At 34.2% G+C, this 22,952-nt stretch overlaps 1 protein-coding gene across 7 annotated transcripts in view; it reads left to right on the top strand.

The window, feature by feature from the left end:
• The window catches only part of PTPN13 (protein tyrosine phosphatase, non-receptor type 13), a 196,356-nt gene that overhangs the window by 74,621 nt on the left and 98,783 nt on the right, over positions 1-22,952 (top strand). For 4 of the 7 annotated variants that reach the window (XM_014452047.2, XM_023750399.1, XM_023750398.1 and 1 more), the window contains 2 exons: positions 3,938-4,025; positions 12,004-12,567. In XM_014452047.2, the coding sequence (XP_014307533.1) occupies positions 3,938-4,025; positions 12,004-12,567 (652 nt within the window). Of the gene's footprint in view, positions 1-3,937; positions 4,026-7,822; positions 7,918-11,987; positions 12,568-16,567; positions 16,623-22,952 lie in introns of those variants that run through there. The other 3 variants (XM_023750401.1, XM_023750400.1, XM_023750402.1) reach the window with 3 other exon arrangements.

Consider the following 22,952-nt stretch of genomic DNA (forward strand, 5'->3'; position numbering starts at 1 on the left):
GTGCTATGACCTAGTCTCCTAGATTTTATGAAACCTGTTCTTTAGATCTTTAATTCAGCAAGAGTCATAGAATCACAGCATATTAGAGCTGAGCTATGACCTAGTCTCCTAGATTTTATGAAACCATTGATGTGCAAAATGAGTTTTATAATTATTTAAATGTACTTTCTGTCATTTTATTATTCTTTCTTGGCCACTTATTTGTCTAGGCCCCTTAGCTGTTCCCAAAATCCTCCCCTCCTTCACTGGACACTAGCACCTGGTACATGTGGGAGTGGGGTGAAGAGGATACATGTGTGTATTCCTTCGATATTGCTCCAAACCTGGACTTTACCACTTTCCCTCTTGGATATGAAGAATCCCAGGAATGACAAACTATATCTAATAGTCCCACCTCTGCACTTCTTAAGCTATATTCTGTTCTATTTGCCCTAGTTTGGATACACCTTGGGTTTTGAAATCTGATCTAGATCTAAATGAGAATTTATTCTTACCTTTTAGGGTTATGGTCCCTGAGTAGTGTCCCTGTCCTTTGTGTGAGCTCTGTATTTACCACTGTCACACATGTTCTTGCTGGCTTCCTCATCCCTAGAGGTTTAGTTCTGCCATCTTAACCAGGATGTCATATGGCTGGCAGGAATATATCCAAATTGCATACACTTTGCCAGTTGATAACTAGGTAAATGGTCTGCAAACTGTAGCTCGTGGAGCCTTTTCAATTCTGTAATGAAGGGGAACGCAGGTAATAGAGGCTGAGTGAATGGGATCCTTGGCTGCTTATTTCCCCTCCTTAACTACAACTGCTCCACTTGTATTTGATTTGTCTGTTTATATTCCTGCATGTGATTTTTTTTAAACAAAGATAAAGCTATTTTAAAAATCTATGAAAGACCTCTATCCAAACCAAAGTTTCCTACATATTTTCAAACATTTTTTTTAATTCCTCTGATTAAATAAGCTTGAGGAAAAACTGTTTAAGGGAAATTGTGTTTTCACTGCACAACTTTTCAGTCTTTATTACACCAGACTGTATTATTAACTTTCAAAAGAGATAGGCTTGTAAGTGAAACATACCCCAAACTTATTTGAATCATTTTTTTCAGATCTTTTCGTAACACTCTCTCAGAAATGTTGCTCAACATTAATTCCTTTATGTTATAAATAAAAACATTGAGACATAGCTTATGGAACTTATGTTTCTTATTGGTCAGTCCAAGGGATCTGTCACACTGTACCTCCTCTAAGTCTTTGTCCTGTTTACTGATTTTACTCCTATAGTAAAATTGCTGGAAATATTTTTCCATCTATTTCCATGAAGAACTATTCCTCCACAGAATTCTATTATCCATCTAATAATTGTCCATATTAGATAAGCCTCCATCACTTTTGATATTTAGTTCATTTTATTACAATAGCTATATATTGCTCATCTACTTATAAAACCTGTGCTAGATACTATAGGAGATACAAATTTGAATAGAATATGCTCTACCTTCTAAGAGCTCTAAATAAAAGTTCTACAACCATTTGTTCAATTATAAAATGCGAAGAAAGGTATTAAAAGTAAAATTTTTTAAAGCTATGAGAGCTTGAGGGGAAAGGATACAAGTTATGACCACATTGAAAAATAGCACTTTGAACTAGATCCTGTAGACCAGATAGAGAAAGTAATCTAGGCAGAAGGAAGTAAACTTGAATAAAAGTTGTGAAATAGGAAAGAGCAGGTTGTGTTTGAGGAACAGTAATACGTCTGGTATGGGGTGTGTTGTGGGGTTGTTTAGTGGGAGAGAAGAATAGAAGGATCAGTAGACAGAGAGCCTGCTTTCCAGAGGCAAATTTCTACTAAGTAGAAGTAACAATGCTCCCCTCATCTTTCCAGTGCTCTTGCTCATCTCCTGGACAGAAGTAACTCTGACAGCTACCATTTTTTAAAGTGTTTACTCTGTGCCAGGCACTGTGCTAAATGGCTTTGTGCTTTTTCACATCTAGTCATCATAACAACCCAGGTTACAAGATGTCATTTTAATTTTATTCTCATTGTAAAGATAATGAAACTAAGGCTCAGGAAGAATAAATAACTTACCCATGCTACGTACATGGTAAATGACAGACACAATTGCAGCCTGGATCTCTCTGACCCCAAGCCCATGCTGTTAGCCATTACGCTTTTCTGCGGCTGTTGTTGCCACTGGTAGCTGATAAAATGACTTCATCTTTCACTCAGGGTGAAATTTATTATGTGACCGTAATCCCTACTTAAAATTGATTAGCATAGAGTAAAAGTCAGTAGACTAGCTTACTTGTCCTGATTCTTCCACTGGTGTAATGTTAGTTGTTGTTTTTTAACCTCAATTTTAGTTATCTGAAAAATAGTACATACCTTCTACCCATACTACTGAACAGTTGTGAAGATAATTATTTCAATATTGATGAGCTGCTTCAAAATTCTTAGAAATTTTCTAGCTATTTCTCCTGTAACAAGAGAATAATAGTCCTCAAAAAACCCCTACCACATGAGGTTCTTTGAGGACTAAATGACATAAAGTATGTACAGCACTAAGGTAGGGCCTGCCTGATAGTAATTGCTCAATGAATGACAGCAGGGATTCCCAAAGAGACAGGGTGTCCTTATCTCCTCAGTTACTGACAATGGAGTGCAATCTGGACAAACATCATTTACATAGTTTAAATGATAACATCATTTCAGAAATATATTCATTTAAATCTTCTTATAGGTAAGAAACAATGCCTTGAATATACCACCTTAAACAGTTTTTTAGTCCATACTCAGTTTCACTAAAGGAGAAATGTTAGGGTGTGCACGTGCTTGTCCGTGTGTGTGTGTGTGTGTGTGTGTGTGTGTGTGTCTGTGTAAAACCAGATGTGTATGTATGTTCTTGGTGCCAGATTTAAGTAATTTCTCTTTACCATTATCTCTCCTTCCATTTATTTTTGAAATTTCCACTCTAATAATCATCTGAATAAGCCCAGTGTTCAGTCTAACTTTTCATGCCTTATAATGTGGGATTAGATCGAGTTTGACATGCCTTATTTTAAACCAAGTACCCTTGATTAAAGTACTAAAGTTTAAGACTACTAAAACATTTTATTATAAAGGGGACTCAAAAGAGCATTGATTTAGCCCTACCTGGGTTGGCTCAGTGGATAGAGCGTTGGCCTGCAGACTGAAGGGCCCTAGGTTTGATTCCGGTCAAGAGCACATGACCAGGTTGTGGGCTCGATCCCCGGTCGGGGCTTTGCATGAGGTAGCTGATCAGTGATTCTCTCTCATCAATGATGTTTCTATCTCTCCCTCCCTTCCTCTCTGAAATCAATAAAAATATATATTTTTTAAAAAAGAGCATTGGTTTAGATTTAATTGCTATCCCTCAATATGTCCATTTATTCAAAGCATTTCTTTTAAATATGGCTTAAATATATTCTAATAAAAAAGTAACTCCTGGCAGGAGAAAATCTAGAAAATTTTTTAAAAAAATAATTCGTATCAGTACCCTCCATGCATTGCAACAATCAGGTGAAAGCTATATTATACCATTATTAATATATTTTTAAAATTATTATATAACTTGACTGATGAATAGTTATCAGTTTTTTGGGGGGAAAATAGCACTTCAAGTTCACTATTTTCAAATGGAACTCAATTTAACTACTTTAATTTGGCTAATTAGCAGGCTGCCTTTTATTGTTTCTTGCCTTTTATTTTCTGACGATGAATTGCCCAGAACTGAGCTACATAAATTCTTATCCAAGGAATACTAATTAACAATAGCAAATGTAACAATAGCAAATGTGGAATGTCTTTACTTAATGTGACACCCTCCAAAAATTGTCTAACTAATGTCATTCTATAGCATATAACCATGATAAAAAAGGGAGATTCTTTTGTCAAACTTGATTTTTGATTACCTATGTACAGACGGATCAGCTTTGCTGTAACAGTGACCAAAAACCTGATCGAAGCCAGGCTATTCGCGACCGATTGAGAGGAAAAGGATTACCAACAGGTAAGAGTATAATAGTAGAAATTTCTTGGCTTAAACCTTTTTTTATGGTTTCCTTCACAAAATCACACTTACCTGGGTTGAAAATCTGATAATTGTGACTTGACAATCATTAGAATATAAGTATGCAAAGTAGAGGCAGGGAACAGATAGGAACGCTACCTTTATTTTAATGTATTAATTCATTAAAATTGTGCATAAAATGTTGTTAATATAATCAAGACTACCACAGTAAATCATTGCCTTTTTCATAACATTATTATAGCAATAATATAAATTATTTACTTTATCATGGTACTTTACATTAAAAATGCATTTTAAAGCAAGACAAAACAGTACACATTTGTGAATATAAACTCTACTGAAATAAGTTTCACAAAGCAACATTATTCTTACTACACTTTATTTTATATTCTATTTCTTTTCTTTTTTTTAAATATATTTTATTGATTTTTCACAGAGAGGAAGGGAGAGAGATAGAGAGTTAGAAACATCGATGAGAGAGAAACATCGATCAGCTGCCTCCTGCACATCTCCCACTGGGGATATGCCCGCAACCAAGGTACATGCCCTTGACCGGAATCGAACCTGGGACCTTACAGTCCGCAGGCCGACGCTCTATCCACTGAGCCAAACCGGTTTCGGCTATTTCTTTTTTTAATGCTAGTTACAAACCACTAAATTGATTTTATGATTAACCAATTCTGTGATTTGCAGTTATACATATTGTGTTAGATTATATAATGTTTAAAAAAAACATGATGAAGAATAGTTTAGTTATTTGCCAATAGCATTAAATAATTATGGGTTCTATATAATAATTGAATTTATTTTTTAAGGAAATGAATAGGAATTCCAAACATGCGAAATGAAAGTTAAGTTTCAGGCTTGGCTAATTCATGAAATGAACTTTTGTGGGGGCTTTTATTATCTTTTTTCTCTTTACTTTTTACTGAGCAATATTGATATTTATGAAAATCTAAATAGTAACAAAAATATTTTGTGGGTGAAATTGTCTTATGGAGGCTGGGAAGAGGTAAATGTAAATATGGCTTAAATATATTCTAATAAAACATTCTAATTGATAATGTAGTCAGATTAGAAAACTAAGATGCCTAACTACAGTTAATCATATAATCAGAGCCCAGCTATCTTATTTAAAACTCAATGAGAAACTCATTGCGAAAACTAAATATAGACAATTGATTATCTTGACCAAATGTTTTGCAGAATTCAGAATAATCAATTCATTTCTGGTTACATAAGGTTTCTTTTCTAGTACATATATTATTAGTTTATGTGGAGGTAAAAAAAAAACACAGAAAGCAGATTTTGTTTAACTTAGTTTTTACAATTCAGAAAGTATTTTTAACCCTTTCTTGTGTTTCTATAATGTACTTATGTTCCTATATATACAGACACACCTTCTTGTAGGTAAAAAACTGGTTCCCTTTATTTTAAAACTATACTAGGGTTTGAAATATGATATAGTGTGAACCTTGGTGCTAAAAATGGCAGCACTTTGTTAATGCATCAGATTTTCAGTCAGTGTCCCATCAGAACTGAAAAGCAGCAGAAATTACAGCTGAATGTCATTGGCAAGCTGGAAGAGTCTTTCAGGGAGACAGCATACTTTGATAACTAAACATTAGATTTAAAAGAAATTATTTCTATTTCTCTTATTTATTATCTTTCTAGTTTATTTCCCTCTCCCCCCTTTTTCTCTTCTTTCTTTTCCCTCCCACCCTCTCTCTCTTTGTCCTCCTTATTTTCTGTACATTCTTTTACCTCTTTCAAGAATTCCTTTCTATTATCTACTATCAATTAAGTGTCCATGTTATAAATTTGGGGTGTGGGGTGTTTTTTTTTTTTTTTGCTTGTTTGTCACTTGTTTACTTAGAAAATATAATGTTATATTATTAATTTTTTAAGACAGTTTGTTTTTTCCTAACAATAAAATGTTAAATATAGGAGAACCAACCCCATTTTATCCCTATCCATTCTGAATCTATAGAAAAGAAAAAAAAATCACCCTGCCATATTCAGTTCATTAAATTTTAAAAACTCTCAGGTGTTAATATATTACCTTCAATGATTCAATCTTATTATTATTATAGACGTTAATTATTATATAATATTTTAAATGTAGGAATTAGAGATTGAACTAAATCTACACCTACTTTATAACATACCTTAAACAGTAAGTTATTTACTTGTCATTATATATATACATATGTTATTTTTTTATATATTTTTAAATAAAAGTAAAACTTACTAGACATGTAGATGCTAAGGATAGGGAAAACCTACTAAATTAAATACATTCATTTTTGTGGGTGTTCAATGAATATTTATTGATTGAATGGGTATGAAAAAAGTTTAAAACTATTAGATATAATAATATATTTATAATATAATTTTAATGGTTTCATAAAGAAATATATATGATTTTATGATTTCTCTTTTTAGATAATCCATTTGAAACCTTAGGTTGTACAAAGTAAAAAGAAAAACATAGTTCACCATATTGACTCATATTTTTAGACTATGTGTCATTTCAAACAAAAGTATTATTCTCTTTTATTTGTGACTTTGCTTTTATAATATTGAGAAAGACTTAATATAATTGTCTAACAGCTTTTTAAAATTCTATGATTAACAGACTGTCCAAACACAGATAATCTAGGATTAATGGTAATGACTTAAAAAAAAATAACAGAGAAATCTTTAAATAGTCTCTCCATTGATTTTATTCTCTAAAATAGTCCTATCTCTTTTTTGGATAATAAAGTCCTCCCTATATGTAAACTCAAGAGAATTTGTAAGAAATTTAGTTGTGTCACTCAGAATAATTTTGAGTAGAATTAGAGTTCCTGATACTTAAAGAAACAATAATCTTTTGGATCAAGTGTAATGTAAGAACATTCCCCAGTTTGTCTTAGCCATAGCTTCCCACAATAGTACTGCTCAAAGGCTTTCTTAATTTACCTTTAACTAGTTTATAAAACCACATCTCAAAAACAATAAAAGTAATATCCCAGTTATAGCCATTACCAGACAGAAGCAATTAGCAGCTAAGAGTCAGTTGCATATAATAATATAAAAACTTCAAGATTAAGAAAAAATTACCTTGTGAAGAAGAAATATTCCTCTAGGACACCGAGCCCAGCTATCTTATTTAAAACCCATGAGAAACTCTCATTGTAAAAACTAAATATTGACGATTGATTATCTGGACCAAATGTTTTGCAGAGTTCAGGACCCTCATAAATCTGAAATGGAAGAATGTTCCCTAAGCAAGTGTACTGTTGTTCTTGAAGAAGTCATAGAAAAGCAATACAATCATTTTTAATGGAGTGATTCTAGAATTACTCCATTAGAAATCCTGGTGTTACTTTTGAGCAGTGCCAGTTCTCAACTCTCAATGGTCACTTGCAAACCATTTTAGGGATAATGCCTTGTAACTGTGTAATTTGATTGTTCAACTAAGTCTTAACAATACAATTTTTCATCCATAAGTAAATGACCTTAAAAGGTCCCTCCTTATATCTAACCTCTGAGATCTGTCAAAGAAGGTAAGGCCCAAACTAGTGGGCTGTCTGCCCCCACTTTGTTACTTAATACTGCTCATGGCGATAAAATGGCTTCACTAAGCAGAAAGAAAGCAAACATTTCCTGCCAAGCTTACGGTGGAAACCTACACCATGATCAGATCAGCATGATATAGCTTCAGAACTTGGGCGTATTGATAATATCACGTTTCTTTTTCTATGTACTTGAACACATTTGTGAGGACAGATGGGGAATCGAGGAGCCTCTTTTAATACTGAAATGTCATTTTGAAGTTAGCTTCTAAGAGATGCTGTGAATTTTTGAGTCTCTTGTGAGGGGAAAGGTAAATGATGACATGATATCCAGTTACAGATAATATTATAATTTTTTAACAAAAATAGTTAAAATACAATGTACTTTACCAGGGAGATTTTTTTTCGACCTAATTGAAATGGAATGTGTTTTATACTGAAAACTTTTTATGTTCTTAAAATTGTTTATTCATAGCTCTTCCAAGTGTATTTATTGTTCCCTTTCGTTTTTAGCAAGCTGTGTATTCTCCAAAAGGAAAATGCTTATGGTTTCATTTTAAATATAGATGTTTATCATTGTATATAATCTAATAGTGTCTGCAACCTCTCTTTGAACTCAGTGCCTCCTTAAGAAATAGAAAATCTACCTCTAGTCATCACTTATTCTGTTTTGAATAATGTGATTTTTTTTTAATTGTAGAATAAACCTAAAATTTTTGTAGATCTTTTGATTTCCGGTTCCATTATTTCCTCTCAAAAGAACTTTTAAATTCTCCCACAGTAGACAATTATATGCTGAGGAAAATAAAGCAGAAACAAAAGAAAGGCAAAATTAGAATTTTATGTTGCCCTTCTTTAGAAGAGCTCATAATAGTTCATATGAATTAGTTCATTTATTCTGTCATCTCTAAAAAGAAGGCATAACAAATTATGTCCACATTTTTGTAGATGAAGGAAGTACAAAGCATGGATATTAAGTGGCTTGCCCAAGCTCATGGGTTGGATGGCAAAGCTAGAATTAAAACCCAGGTTTTTATACAGTAATCTTTCTGATGGATTAAGCTTTTGATTTAAAAGCTTTCAAAAGGTTATGTAATCTACCCATTCTACAGGCATTCTTTTGAAATCTCTGTTATCGGGAACTAGAAATACAAAAACAAACAAGACATGGTCCCTTATATTATGGTAATGTTCCAGTTGGGAGTGGGAGTGGAGAAATGAGTGGGAGTGCTGACAGATTATATAATATAAAGAATAATTTGAATACAGTGGAAGAAATGTCCTAATAGAGGTCCAGCATGCTCCGTGAGTATAGTGGAAGGAGGTACTAACTCTACCAGGATGGGAAATATCAGGAAAGTTTTCACCTGAAATCTTTTAAGAGTAGATCCAAAGGCATTGCTTCGAGAAATAACATTTCCTGTGATCACAATGGGTATTGAGCACAGTCATTAGGTGTACTTAATTAATGATTTCAGTGTTGATTATTGCCTGTAGATAAAGTAATTATAATAGTGTGGGCCATGCTTAGAAAGATCTGGAAAGCAGTTGAAGACATTGCATTTTATCTAGTCTCAAATACTGTTACTAAGTAAATAACACTAGTGTTAACAGTATATGATTTCACTAATCTAGTTGACGTAAGCATCTAATAAATGAGCCTAGATTTCAATGTTTTTCCTCATTTATATAGCCAGATTTTATATTTGAACTCTCATTTTGAGTTTTCAGATTAGTGAACTTTTTTCCCCTAGTGCTTCAGCAACATGGAGCAACCATGATACCATATTGCTACATGTGATACTATATAGCAGTGGTTCTCAACCTTCCTAATGCTGCGACCCTTTAATACAGTTCCTCATGTTGTGGTGACCCCCAACCATAAAATTTTTTTCGTTGCTACTTCATAACTGTAATTTTGCTACTGTTATGATTCATAATGTAAATATCTGATATGCAGGATGTATTTTCATTGTTGCAAATTGAACATAATTAAAGCATAGTGATTAATCATGAAAACAATATGTAATTATATATGTGTTTTCCGATGGTCTTAGGCAACCTCTGTGAAAGGGTCGTTCAACCCCCAAAGGGGTCGCGACCCACAGGTTGAGAACTGCTGCTATATAGAGTATCCACCTATGAAGTGTTAATCAGGCAAGAACACATCTAGTTGTGTAATTAAAGATAGTGACTATCATTAACATGACAATAAAAACCTAGCATTTATAAAACAGTAGTTATCCAAGAGCCACCTTATTAGCAGTCAGTCTTGGGCCTCATGGCTAGTGAGAAGACATGGCTCTCTTAGGATACCATGGTCTGCTGATGTATTGTTAGTAAATACTAATCACCTAAAAGAGAATGATAAATGTACCTGTTATATATGGGATAGACAGATGGTACACTTGGAAAGTGCTCTACTTCAGTAGTGGTCAGGGTAGGCTTCAGTGAAGAAGTCATGTTTTAAAAAAACACTATAGGATAAGAAACAACTAACCAAGAGAAAGGTCAGGAGTAGACCATTCCAGGGCAGAGAAAAAAGAATCTACAAAGGCCCTAACGTATAAGAGAGCTTAACAGAAAAAAACCCACGGCCCGGATTAAAGGAAGTGGAGATGAAACTGAAAAGGATTCAAGTGGCAGACCAAAAAGAGTCTAGATTTTATTTAAGTGCAATCATATGCCTTTGAGACTCACTGAGCAGGGTAGTGGCATCATGGAATTTATATTTCAAAAAGATAATTCTTGTTGCTGAGTGGAGGATGGTTGGATGAAGAAGTAGAAGAGCAGGGAGGCCTGTTCAGAAGCTATTGCAATTATCTAGTCAAGTGATAATGTTAATTGGGAGTAGGGTGATGACTGGAATCGGTGGGATCACGTGGAGTAAGATCTTTGAGATGTAAATAGCCAGCACACTCTGATGGATCTGATATGGGGAATAATAAGGACGATGAAGGATTTGAGGATGGTGCCTGTATTGTTGTTTTGAGTAGGTAGTTTGATAATGGTGCACTTATTGAAACTGGAAAAACATCTCTGGATGTGGAAGTAAAAGATTAAGCGTGTTCAGTTCGAGGTGCTTCTGATATATACCAGTAGCAGTTCCAATTACATAAGCTTAGAGCTCCCAGAAGAGGTCAGTATCAGGAATATAAATTTATATTGTGTACATAGCAAAAAAAAAATAATCAAAGAGGGATCAAAGATAATCACATGGGAAATCTTCAGTGTTTATGGGCTATTGGGTTAATAACTACAAAGCATTCTTCTATGTTTTTTTTTCTTTTTTTAAATATATTTTTATTTATTTCAGAAGGAAGGGAGAGGTAGAGAGAGAGAGAAACATCAATAATGAGAGAGAATCACCGATTGGCTGCCTCCTGCATGCCCCCCTGGGGATCAAGCCCTCAACCCGGGCATGTGCTCTTGACCAGAATCCAACCCAGGACCCTTCAGTCCACAGGCTGACGCTCTATCCACTGAGCCAAACCAGCTAGGGCTATGTTTCTTTTTTCAATAGTAGAACCCTATATATAATTTTTTTGTTGTTGAACTATGAATTCAAAAAATTAATATCTGGTTGGGTATTTTTGCTGTCTCAATGCACTTACAGAGTGCTGCCTTAGAAAATTAGAATGCTTACTAGTTTGAACTAAATCAAGGACTAAAGAATAAATAAGAATTGGTACTTTATTCCAATTGATAAATATTGGTACATTATGTTCGAGAGTAAAAACTATGTTAGTACATGATACTCTTTCATGAAAAAAATTAACTTTTTTACACAATTTAAACCCAATAAAGAAGTATATAATCATAATAAAACTTTGATACTTAAGAATTTCAAATGCCATAATCTTTTTCCCCCATTCAGAATATAGCAAGAATTCTTTGTTTCTTCTTTAAACATATTTATTTAAATGACTAGAGAGTACCAGGGCTTCATATTGAAGTAATGCATGCTTGAATTACATGTTTGAAGTTAAAGGAGTAAACTATACATTCTATTATTATACATTCTATTATTACCCAAAACCATTTCATGGATAATTAATATTCTGCTAAACTCGATAGTATCTTTTATCTATTTTTTAAAAACCAGTAATTCACTTCTGAGGAATATCAAATGATATTGTTCAAAAAAATAAAAGTTTGTTTATTAGATAAAAAGCATTGGGCTATGAAAAGTTATACAAATATTGCATCTCTTTTCACTGTCATTGTCATCACCACCATGACCGCCACCATGACCGTCCCATTCCATCCCATCCATCTCTCATTCTCCATGTGGAGGATTTAGAAAATTGTCACCACTTTCATTGTCAATAGTAAGGTTACATTCCAGTTATTTTCAAAAACTTCTGTGCATACATGATAGATTCTTATCATTCCAGGAAGAAGCTCTACTTCTGATGCACTAGACATACACAAGTCTCCATTCTCTCATCAGACCTTTCTTAACAAAGGGCTTAGTAAGTCTATGGGATTTCTGTCCATCAGAGACACACAAGATGAGGAAGATTATTTCAAGGACATTTTATCAGATAATAATTCTGGACATGAAGATTCTGAAAATACCTGCTCTCCTTACCAGTTCAACACTAGTGGCCCAGAAAAAAAAGCTATCCCTGGCATTGATGTGCTTCCCAAGAAGAAGATTTGGGCTTCATCCATGGACTTGCTCTGCACAGCTGACAGAGACTTCTCTGGGGAGCCTGGCAGATACCGACACTGTCACCCTGAGGCACTCACAGTGCGGACTTCAACCACTCCTAGAAAAAAGGAGGCAAGGTACTCAGATGGAAGCATAGCCTTGGATATCTTTGGCCCTCAGAAAACGGATCCTATGTTTCACACGCGAGAATTGCCCACTGCCTCGGCAATATCAAGTGCTTTGGACCGAATCCGAGAGAGACAAAAGAAACTTCAGGTTCTGAGAGAAGCCATGAATGTAGAAGGTTAGTAATATTGTGAGTGTTTGAGAGAGAATTGAATTGAAACATTTAAAATTGTGTTAATAAAAAGGGTTATTAAACAATTCCACAAGTCTTGTTTCCACTGCCAAACATTTGTACTCAGGTTAGTCTGCTCTATCAGTATCTGTTCTCCCTTCTACTAAAAGCCTAACAGAATTGTCCCTACTAAGCATACCCAGTCCAATCGCTTTATAGTCTCAATATTTGGGGTAGTATTTTTTGGGGGGAGGGGGTAGTATATTTTTAGATTGTAAGCTTCTCAGGGGCAGGCACCATGTTTCCTTCTTCTTTTTAACCCTCCACAGTACCGTCTGTCATGCTCTGTTTTGTGGGAATCTTCCGTAAAGACTGGTTCATAGAAGTAAGACCGAGGCAGAGTTGTGTGGAGGTAGTGCAGTGGTTCCCAAAAATTTTGTTTTAAAAACAAAATTTGGGACACAGCTCCTGGAGATTATAATTTTTTTGGTCTAGAATGAAATTTCAAATCTGTATTTTTAAAAGGATAGTATTTAATTTTATAGATTTAAAGTCAAACAGCCTAGGTGTGAATTATTTACTCCATTCAATAGCTATGTGATTCTTCAGCAGTTGGGCTTAATAACTCTTAAGTTACCCCATCTGTAAAATGTTCTTAACAAAAATAGATGAATTGGATAATGAATGTAAAGTGATTAATAAATCAGATTATCACATAATTAGTGTGAGAGGCATAAAAATAACTATAAATGATAAATCCATATTATTTGCAGGATAAAGCTCTGTTTTAACAATACCTGATTCACAAACAAAACTCAATATATTGAATGGAGTGAAATTGTGTTCTAGACATAGATAGAGGCTATTTTTAATGTAGATAGATGAAAGAGAAAACAAAATAAGATAGAGTTTTTTATCTAATCCTCTACATTTTTTGAGGATTAAGCTTTTATAACTACCTTTTGCCTTCAGACAAACCCTGGGGCATAGCTGATGAAGGGGGACCTGAAGGAGCTTTCTAGTTTAGTGAGAGTAGTCACATCAGCAAGGGTCATATTCATTTTTAAGGTCATTCCTCTAGTAGAATATTTTTTTATTCACAGACTGTCTTTAAAGTACTCTGCCTTTAAAGGTTTGTTGTTCTTTAAGTTTTAAGCATAGTTCTGGAACTGAACATACTCCCTACATTGTTCTTTACTTCAAGTAAAAGAAGCTTTGCAGTTGTTTAAATTCAGGATTTGCAAATTACTAAATAATTTGAAATTATGGAGGAAATTATTGAACACTTAACTGATTTTAAGGGCTTGAAAATACATGCATTTTAGAAAACATTAGCTAATGTTATGAGATGGTCATATGTAATCTTCAAATACAGAATTTTCAAATACAGAAAATAAAAACTTAGAAACTTGTTTTATGCATGATTTCACTGTTTAACTTTGATCTGCAAATGTTTAGAGTTTGACAGCAAAGAATTGGCACTTCTTGCAGTTTAAAATACTCTCTTCTTTAAGAAGTTGTATTTCATGACTGTTTACTGTTGCACAACAGTTAGCATATAAATAGTAATTTAGCCTGGCCTTCTTATGAGCATGCCTTCATGGATACATTAATGTAAAGAAATATTGCCCGTGTGTAATAAAAACCAAAACCTAAATTATTCAAATCAATAAACCATGATGGCATCAGAATATAAATAGTGAAGATAGATACCAATATAGATGACCTTGTCTAACATTTAAGAGGTTGAATAGTTTTCTTAAAATGAGAATATTATAATTAAAATAACTTTAATGTTCTCAAAAGATTTGACTTAATGTTTGATAAATTAATACTAGTGAAGTTTGAGAAAGTGTTTTTTACACTTGATCTTGGAGAGTTAAACAATAAAGAAATCAAACATTAATGAAAATATGTTTAACCTGTTAAATTATTTTACAATACTCTATTTAATATATTTTTTTGAATAGGTGATTTTTTGATTACCTATAAAATGACTATCAAGCCAAATTATGTCTTAGTTTGCATATAAGCCTTTATCTTCTCAGGTAATGTGTGTTAAGGAAATTCAGAGAGACTAAATTGTTTCTAAATATGCATATATATTTGCAAAGATGTTGTAAAATCTTTGTAGACCCTTATTTCTTAAAAATGGTAACTTGTTATGAAACACAGTTTTCAGTTTTAGAAATTTTAGATTCATTATAAGAGGTAAAAGAAAAGGGGAAAAAATTCCTTTAAAAATCAAATGCACTTTGAATTGTTTGATACAGGACAGTTGTCATCCTGAAACCTTTCTTTGCTGTTGAAGAGTTTTCAAAAGCATTTGCTCCCACAAAGAATCTATGCATTTTTCCCCCAGAGTATATTTTATAACCAAGTTAAATAAAACACCTTAAAAATGTTGCTATTATTATGGAAACGTTTAGACCACTTTAAATAATAAACTCCATTATTATATAGAAACTTGCAAGTAGTAATAAATTATATTTGCTTTAGACTAAAAGCATTATGCAAAAGGAGTGTTTGATGTTTGGAATTCAAAAGCAGTAATTCTTTTTAGTTATTTAGTTGAGTAATTTGTTGGTTTTGTACTGTGGTGTCTTTTTTCTAAAGGTGAGATAATGTGTTAGCTGTGCAAACAACAGTACAAATTGCTAATAGAATATTTTAGCTAGTACACAAAAAATAGAATAGAAAATAATATGAATCCCGTTTATCTCATTTAATTCTCATGAAAATCAGGCTCTTTTATGTGTGATAAATCAAGCAGAACAGTGGGTGTTATTAATGTACACATTTTCTTGTACACATTTTTCTTTTAAAATACTCTTGTTTGACTCATAGGTATAGAGAACAAAGTAATAGTTGCCAGAGGGTTGGGTGCTGGGAGAACAGGCAAAAAAGTGAAAGGGATTAAGAGGTACAGACTTAGAGTTATAACATAAATAAGTCACAAGGATGTAATGTACAGCACGGAGAATATAGTCAATAACTACTGTGTGGTGATAGGTGGTTACTAGACTTCTCATGGTAATCTCTTCATAAGGTATATAAATTTCAAATCACTATTTTGTGCACCTGAAACTAATATAATATTGTATATCAGTTATACCTTAATTAAAAAGAGCATTGCATTCCAGAATGAAACTTAAAAAAATACATTCTTGTTTTAAAGCATTTTACAATATTGCTAATGCTCTGTACAACTTTTGTGATCTTTAAATTGGCATTTGCTACTGGGTAGGAGTAATTTTAGAAATAGAAGAGGTCTAAGAGTACATGTTCTTAGGCTTGTGAAGATTTAATAATGTACCCAAGACCACATAACAAGTTAACGATAGAGTTTTTATCATTATGGGAGACTGTAGATTTCCATCATAGATTTCAGAGTTCCAGTCTAAGGCTTTCCCATTACATGTCACTTCCTAAATTTTTTTTTAATTTAAAGAATGTTTAAAATTATAGTTGCCATTCAATATTATATTAGTTTCAGGTGTGCAGCGTAGTGGTTAGACACTTATATAACTTACAGACGGAATCCTTCCTCCCATAAGTCTTGCACACACCTGACACCATATTTGTGGATTACAATATTATTGCCCGTGTTCCCTATATTGTACTTTACATCCCTGTGACTGTTTTGTAACTGCTGGTTTGTATCCGGTCCCCCCGCCCCCATCCTCCCGTCTGGCAACCATCAGTTTGTTCTATGTATCTATGAGTTTGTTTCTGTTTTGTTCATTTATTTTGTTTTTTAGATTCCACATATAAGTGAAATCATATGGTATTTGTCGTTCTCTATATGACATTTTTCTTATTCATTAAATTAATATAACAATTGGAAGAAAAAAAATGACTGCATTTCAGTTTGTCCTTGTGGGAGTGCAAGGAAGCTCATTGAACTCTAGGAAAGAGAGTTGTCTCCTTCAACCTCAGGTGGATAGCTCTTTCCTTAGCCCATCCTCTTGAAAGGAGACTTTAAATCACCTCCACGGCGGCTACTCTGCTGACATCCACCAGCCAACATCAGAGGGAGAACAGACCTTAACATCATGGAGGTTGGTACTGGAAGGAATCTGGATACCATTTAAACCAAACAGCTCATTTTCAGAGGCCCAGAGTAAACTAGTTTGCCAAAGGAGATTCATAATTCATAACAGAGCTGTATTTAGAATGCAGGTCTCCTGAGCCCCAGAATAAGATTTTTTTTTTCCACTGCTACTCTGATTTCAAGCAGAAACCAGATACACTGTCAGGAAAACTGTTTTAGTGCCAGAGACACTGGACATTCAACTAACCGCCTAACAAACCCCTTAAGTCTCTTTCTAAGCTAATAAAATTGTATCTCTTCAAATACAGGAAAACACGATAGTATTATGAAAGAAAGGTTCAAAATGAGTCACTGTTGGTTCTTTCTACAGTAAACCACACTGGGCGGGGGTTAAGATGCAGTTCCATTGTGGCACATGCTATGTTGCGGTCTATAGTGTCTTGTTGGGGCTTTACTAAGGTAGTTTCTGTAAGATGGATATCCTGTCACTGATGAGATAGGGAGTAAGCTATCAGAAAGCAGTGGCTGCCACTGAGTGCTCTGATTCCTTTGTGAACAAAATAACAAAGTTAAGAACAAAAAAGATCCCAGGAAAGAAACTATAGTCGAAGTTTACAAATTGTAAGATTATTACCATGATTGTTAACACCTAAACATTCAGATACTTCTCTGTATCCATAAAGCAGTAGGGAAGGGACAGAAAGAAACAACAGGTTTCGCTTGTGAAAACTAATTTTAAAACTTGATGTCACTCTCTTTTATTGCTTTATTCTTTTCATTCCACTTTTTTCACCTCACCATAGGACTCTCCTATTCTACTCCTTTATTTTCCTTCCTTGTTCTTAGTTTTTCATTTCTGTCTTTCTCCACTTCATCTCAAGATCTGAGACAATTGTCTATTTTCTAATAGGAGCATTTGTTGTCATCTCTCTTGTGATGTAATTACCACACACTCCCCATCCATTGCTCTGTAGGTTGGCAGCAGATTCCTGATTGTAGACAGTGACTTGGAACCAGTACTGTGAGTATAGAAAGAAGAGCGCTCCACACCCTGGGTGGGGACCATGAATAGCATTTTGCTTCCAACAGTCAAAACTCCTCTGTATTCTGTGTAATACTAGAAGGGAAAGTATGAAGAACAGATATAATTAAATCCTACAAAAGTGACTTGTTAAATATTACTTAAGGAGTTCTAAGCCAATCTACTTTACATCAAAATTAACCATTATTTCCCTCCTTTCAATGCTGTGCCCTCCGGTCTAGCCTAGTTTTGCTGTTCCGTGACTGCCCTGTGAACACAGCTTAAAGTCTGTGTTCTGCAGCTGCAACATGTAAACACTCAAGTATGTGAGCCTGTTCTCATTGTTGGGGTCCTTAATGTTTCATTTCCCTGAGAAGATTGCATTTGAAAGCTCATACATTTTTATAGTTATATTTGAGAAAAGCAAGAGATGGATTCATAAATGTTACAGTTCACCATGTAGGATGCTTCCAGTGACATTCTATGGAAAGAAAGGACATTTTTTCAAAATTTACCTCTCTTTGCTAAAATCCAAAACTGGTAAAAATGACCTATTTGGTTTTTATTTTTTTCACCTTATTATTTTCCTTTGAAGAGAAAACAGAGATATGATTGAGTTGTTATTTAGATACTCCAAGAGCGACATTAAATAGCATTAATATTCAGTTTTTATTTTGCTCAGTTCCACAGAAGTAATTATGAATAAGCAGGGACTTTATGTGGTGTTAGTCAAATATCACATGTTTTTTAGGTATTAATAACTTAATTATTATACTACTAAGATACAAATATAGTTTGGGTCTCCACAGAGCATACGTGCACAGACGGTCTGGATTCAACATCTTACTCAGCCAGAAAGAAGCAAGTGCCTACTGTTTCCAGGCTGAGTTGTAAAGAGGTTCATATTGTCTAGTAGAACTTCTTCAGTGGAAGAAATGTTCTCTGTCTAGAGTCCAATTCAGCAGTTACATAGCCATGTGTGGCTAGTGGCTACTGTATTAGAATAGTGTAGCTTCAGACCATTCTCGCATAAAGTTAGTTCAGTATAAAATACTAATGTTCTTATTGAGGAAAGATTGGTTTGAGAAGAGGTGTACAATAAGTCATTTTTTTTATACTTTATTGATTTTTTTTACAGAGAGGAAGGGAGAGGGATAGAAACATCAATGAGAGAGAAACATCGATCAGCTGCCTCCTGCACACCTCCTACGGGGCATGTGCCCGCAACCCAGGCACATGCCCTTGACCAGAATCGAACCTGGGACCTTTCAGTCAGCCGATGCTCTATCCACTGAGCCAAACCGGTTAGGGCCAGTAAGTCATTTTTTTAGTTAAAATACAAATGAGAAAAGACATTTACTTCTTTTGATTTATCCAAGGGGAAACAAATGAACGTGCATTTTTAAACACTAAGGAAAGTTAAAGGTGAAACTAGTACAAACTTTTCATTGTCTGTATTCATAGTCACATAATACTGATTTTGGAGTCCCCAGAAATCCTAGACTAATTTATCAGAAATTGGGTATCTAATTTACATCTAACTCACACATAGTTTAACATAGATCCAGTTTGGCTTTTACATCTATACCTTCTGAGAAGCGTGGATTGATAAGTTTTAAGAAAGGTTTAAAATGGGTATTGCTATCATTGTGGTTTTTAAGACCCAGCAATTGTAACCTCTAAAATATTTTTTATTCCACCCCAGTCAGTACCTTCTGTTTCCCGTGGACTATGGAAATAGTTTTCTAAATTGATCTTGCAGCTACAATTTGACCTCCATTTTCCTGCCAGTCATTTCTTCTCTTGACCATTTAATAACTTTCCATTATCCAAGCAAGATAAAATTTTAGCTCCTTTTCGATCACGGTGTGCAAGGTTCTCCATGATTGTCTCTTGAGTCTCGTCCTTGAGCACTTCCCATCTCACACCTCACTCCAACGCCATGTACACCTTCTCTCTGCCTCTCTATCCCTCCACTTCCTCCCTCTCCCCTTCCCTTCCTACAGGCAGTTTTGTATTTCTATGTCTTTAGTCACGCAGCTTTCTGCCGTGAGACTATCAGAGCTTTCAGTCATTGCCTGGTTCAGGAAGCTTTCTCTCAGCTTCTCAGTTTAGGATGATGGCTTATGTTTTTCATTGAAACTATTTGTTTTGAAGAGTTTGTTTCTCCTCCTGTAGGACATCAATTTTTTTTGGCCTAATCTAACTCAGAACTGTGTCCTTAGCATCTACATATAATAGATACTCATAATTGCTTATCTAAACTGAGTATTGCATTGTGGCTGTTAATATTAAATATTAAGTATATTCAGTGGTGCTATTTCTAACATTGGATACAACAATATTCTCTGACGAATTATAGTGATGAGAAATCGCCTCCTTCTGTTTTGTCCGATTCCCAGTGAAAATCACATACTTGTCAGTCATAGCCTGACCAACAAATGCAGTCGTTTTGCTTTAGAGCTCTGTTCTGTTTGAAAGCTTTACAACAGGCGGAGAAGTCCTAACAGCAGGATCCTGGAGGTGCTGGAAGACGGACAGCCATGCAAGTCATGGCCCAGCTTTGTGGTTACTGCATCACACAAGACCCCAGGAGAGGAGAGGAAAATGGAGGCTGTGCATTGTTGTTGCCATTCTTACTCTGCACAAATTTTACATCTCTAAAGTATGGTTCACTGAGCGTTTCTCCATATAATCTTCCTCATTTACCTATATCCATATTTGTATAATTTACGTTCCTGGTTAAAATTTTTATTGATCATATCTAGCTCTCAAGGAGTTAGAATACATTCTGTTCCTATATCTTACAGCATGGTATAATGGAGAACGCAGTAGACTCCAGTGAACATCTAAAAGGGACAATGTCTACTCTCCCGAGATTAATTCCTTGAAAAGAAAGCATAGGGGAAAACACTTCATATGTGAATACATAACGGCATTATTTTTGTTTCTCTGCATTATTTGAAAATTGAAATATTTTATTTGTTAGGGTCCATAACCTTAAAAATGCAGGGTTTTAAAATTCTATAGTTCTGAGCTACAAAACCAGTCATTTTGTGCATTTCTCTTTGAAATTTGTTTTCTGTCATTTGAGTCATGTGTTAAAGGTAAATAAATGCCAAGCAAAAAGTGGTTATTTAATTCTTGATGTTGCAATTGGGAGTCTTACTTTTTGCATGTTACTTGTCTGAGCTTGAATATGTGTCACTTTTTAGATTGCAGCTTGTGCTGGCGTAGATTCCTCTTAATGTGAAGATTGTGGATTTGAATATTTCACCTGAAATAGTGTTATGTAAACTGAGAATATCTTGCAAATCTTTATAATCTTCTAAACATTAAAAGTATGATCACATGCCACAACTTTGTATGTTTAAAATATGCTAAGTGGTGGTGGAAATCATGACTCTTAGTTGTTAAGAGCCCAGGACAAAACATTCTAGCCTATTGAAAAGCTGCTTTTTGTTGTTACTATTTAAGTAGAGTCACTGTGATATTGGAGCTGAAGTGAATTTTGTTTAGAGAATCAGATTACAGTTAAAGGATAATAAAATGTCAGGTTTTTATATCTTGTATTTGATAAAAAAAATAGCATACTCTTAATTATAGAAGATACTAAGAGGAATTAAAAGATATCTTTAAATATCAAAGTATGTATGACTATGAAATCTCTATAACTAGACTTCTATCCAAATGCTAATTCTGTAATCATTCTTCTGTAGTCCCTATTCTTCTCACCACTGTTCCACAAAATGTATTTTAGAGAGAATATATTCCCACATGTTTTATGTGTTTATATACATACACTCGCACACACCCAATGTGGTTCTTCTGATTTGGTGATATGTGCCCAGGCTAATTTTACTTACCCATTTGTTCTCTTGCACCTATTATTTCTACACTCAGGTTCTTTCCTGCCACTTCATTTTCCACATCTGCAAACTAAGTACTCATTGGAAGTCAGAGAAGGAAACTGTCTAGCGAAATGAGGAATAATTATGACCCTAAATAAACCCTAGTACACTGATTTGCAGAGTGTGGGCTTCATTGAAATAGTCAATAGCTGAGATAAGAAATTTGCAAACCAAAAATTAGATTTTAAGTCTAATTTTATCCCACAAAAGGCAAATTAATTCAGTTCTGCAATTGTAATAGTGAAAGCTTAAATGTATAAAGTGTGTATTTAAATATTCTTAATAGGCCTGTTGAACATGATTCAAGAATTTTTGGCATTAAAAAAACTTTGTAATATTATATATAAATACTTAGGAGCATCTCTTTGTTAAAAAATAGTCTGACACTTTCTAATTAAAATAACAATCACAGGGTTTTGTTGATGCTGGGAGATGACTATATGAGAACTTGATTGTTCTGTTTTCTTGTCCAGAAGTTTTCATAATAAAAAGTTTGGGTTTTTTATTCACTCAGTTAATACCACATTCCTGGGGTCTGGACCAAATCTAAAGTGTTAATATTATACATTTAAATATAGATAGAAAAAAAATATAGATAGAAACATTTGTAGTATCTTCCTAAAAGAAAAGTTGTTAATAATGTTAGGACAGCTCATGGAAAATTAGGGATTACCTTTCTGCAGACCAAAACAGAGGAGGAAAACTGTTCTCTCTCTAGTTAGTGTCTATGGTTTGCCTTTATGTAGGTCATATCAAAAAGCCAGTAATTGTTCTTGCCTAAAGCAAGGAAAATGTGCCACTCTGTATATGCTAATAATGCAAGATACTCGTGGTAAGAGACGTGTAATTTTATAATAATTTCTGAAATGGTTAAATTTACTATATAATTCAGAAATGGAAAGCCTGTACTTAACAAGGGCTAATCTTTCTTGTAAGCATGAGTAAGTGGTAAATTTTGGATGAGAACTTGAATCTGATTATAACCTTCTTATAAGCATGACTTGAACAGTAAATATTACCTAGGAACTTTAATCTGGTTATATCTGCCATGCCATTACATGAAAGGAACGTAGATAACAACATTTTAATAGATCTATTTCAGAATACAGAAGCTCACAAAAAAGATTCCTACTATTTTAAGTAACACAGAGACCCACCTCTACTCAAATCTTAGCGGGTGGGAATGTCTTCTTACCCATAATAGTATTGCCTCGCTAGTCATCTGGTTTGTGTTTCTGGAGTGCTAGTGCCCTATTTCTTTAAGGCAGGAAAACTTCATAAGGCAGGTCCCTTTCTGCCCCCAGGTGTGGTCCTGAAAACATTTATAAACCAATAGTTGATCAAGGGAAGATGATTTATTGCTGTATTTTAAAAAGGGGATCATCATCATTACCCTAATATGTCT

Source organism: Myotis lucifugus, unplaced genomic scaffold, assembly GCF_000147115.1.
Source record: "Myotis lucifugus unplaced genomic scaffold, Myoluc2.0 scaffold_12, whole genome shotgun sequence".
Taxonomy (NCBI): Eukaryota; Metazoa; Chordata; class Mammalia; order Chiroptera; family Vespertilionidae; genus Myotis; species Myotis lucifugus.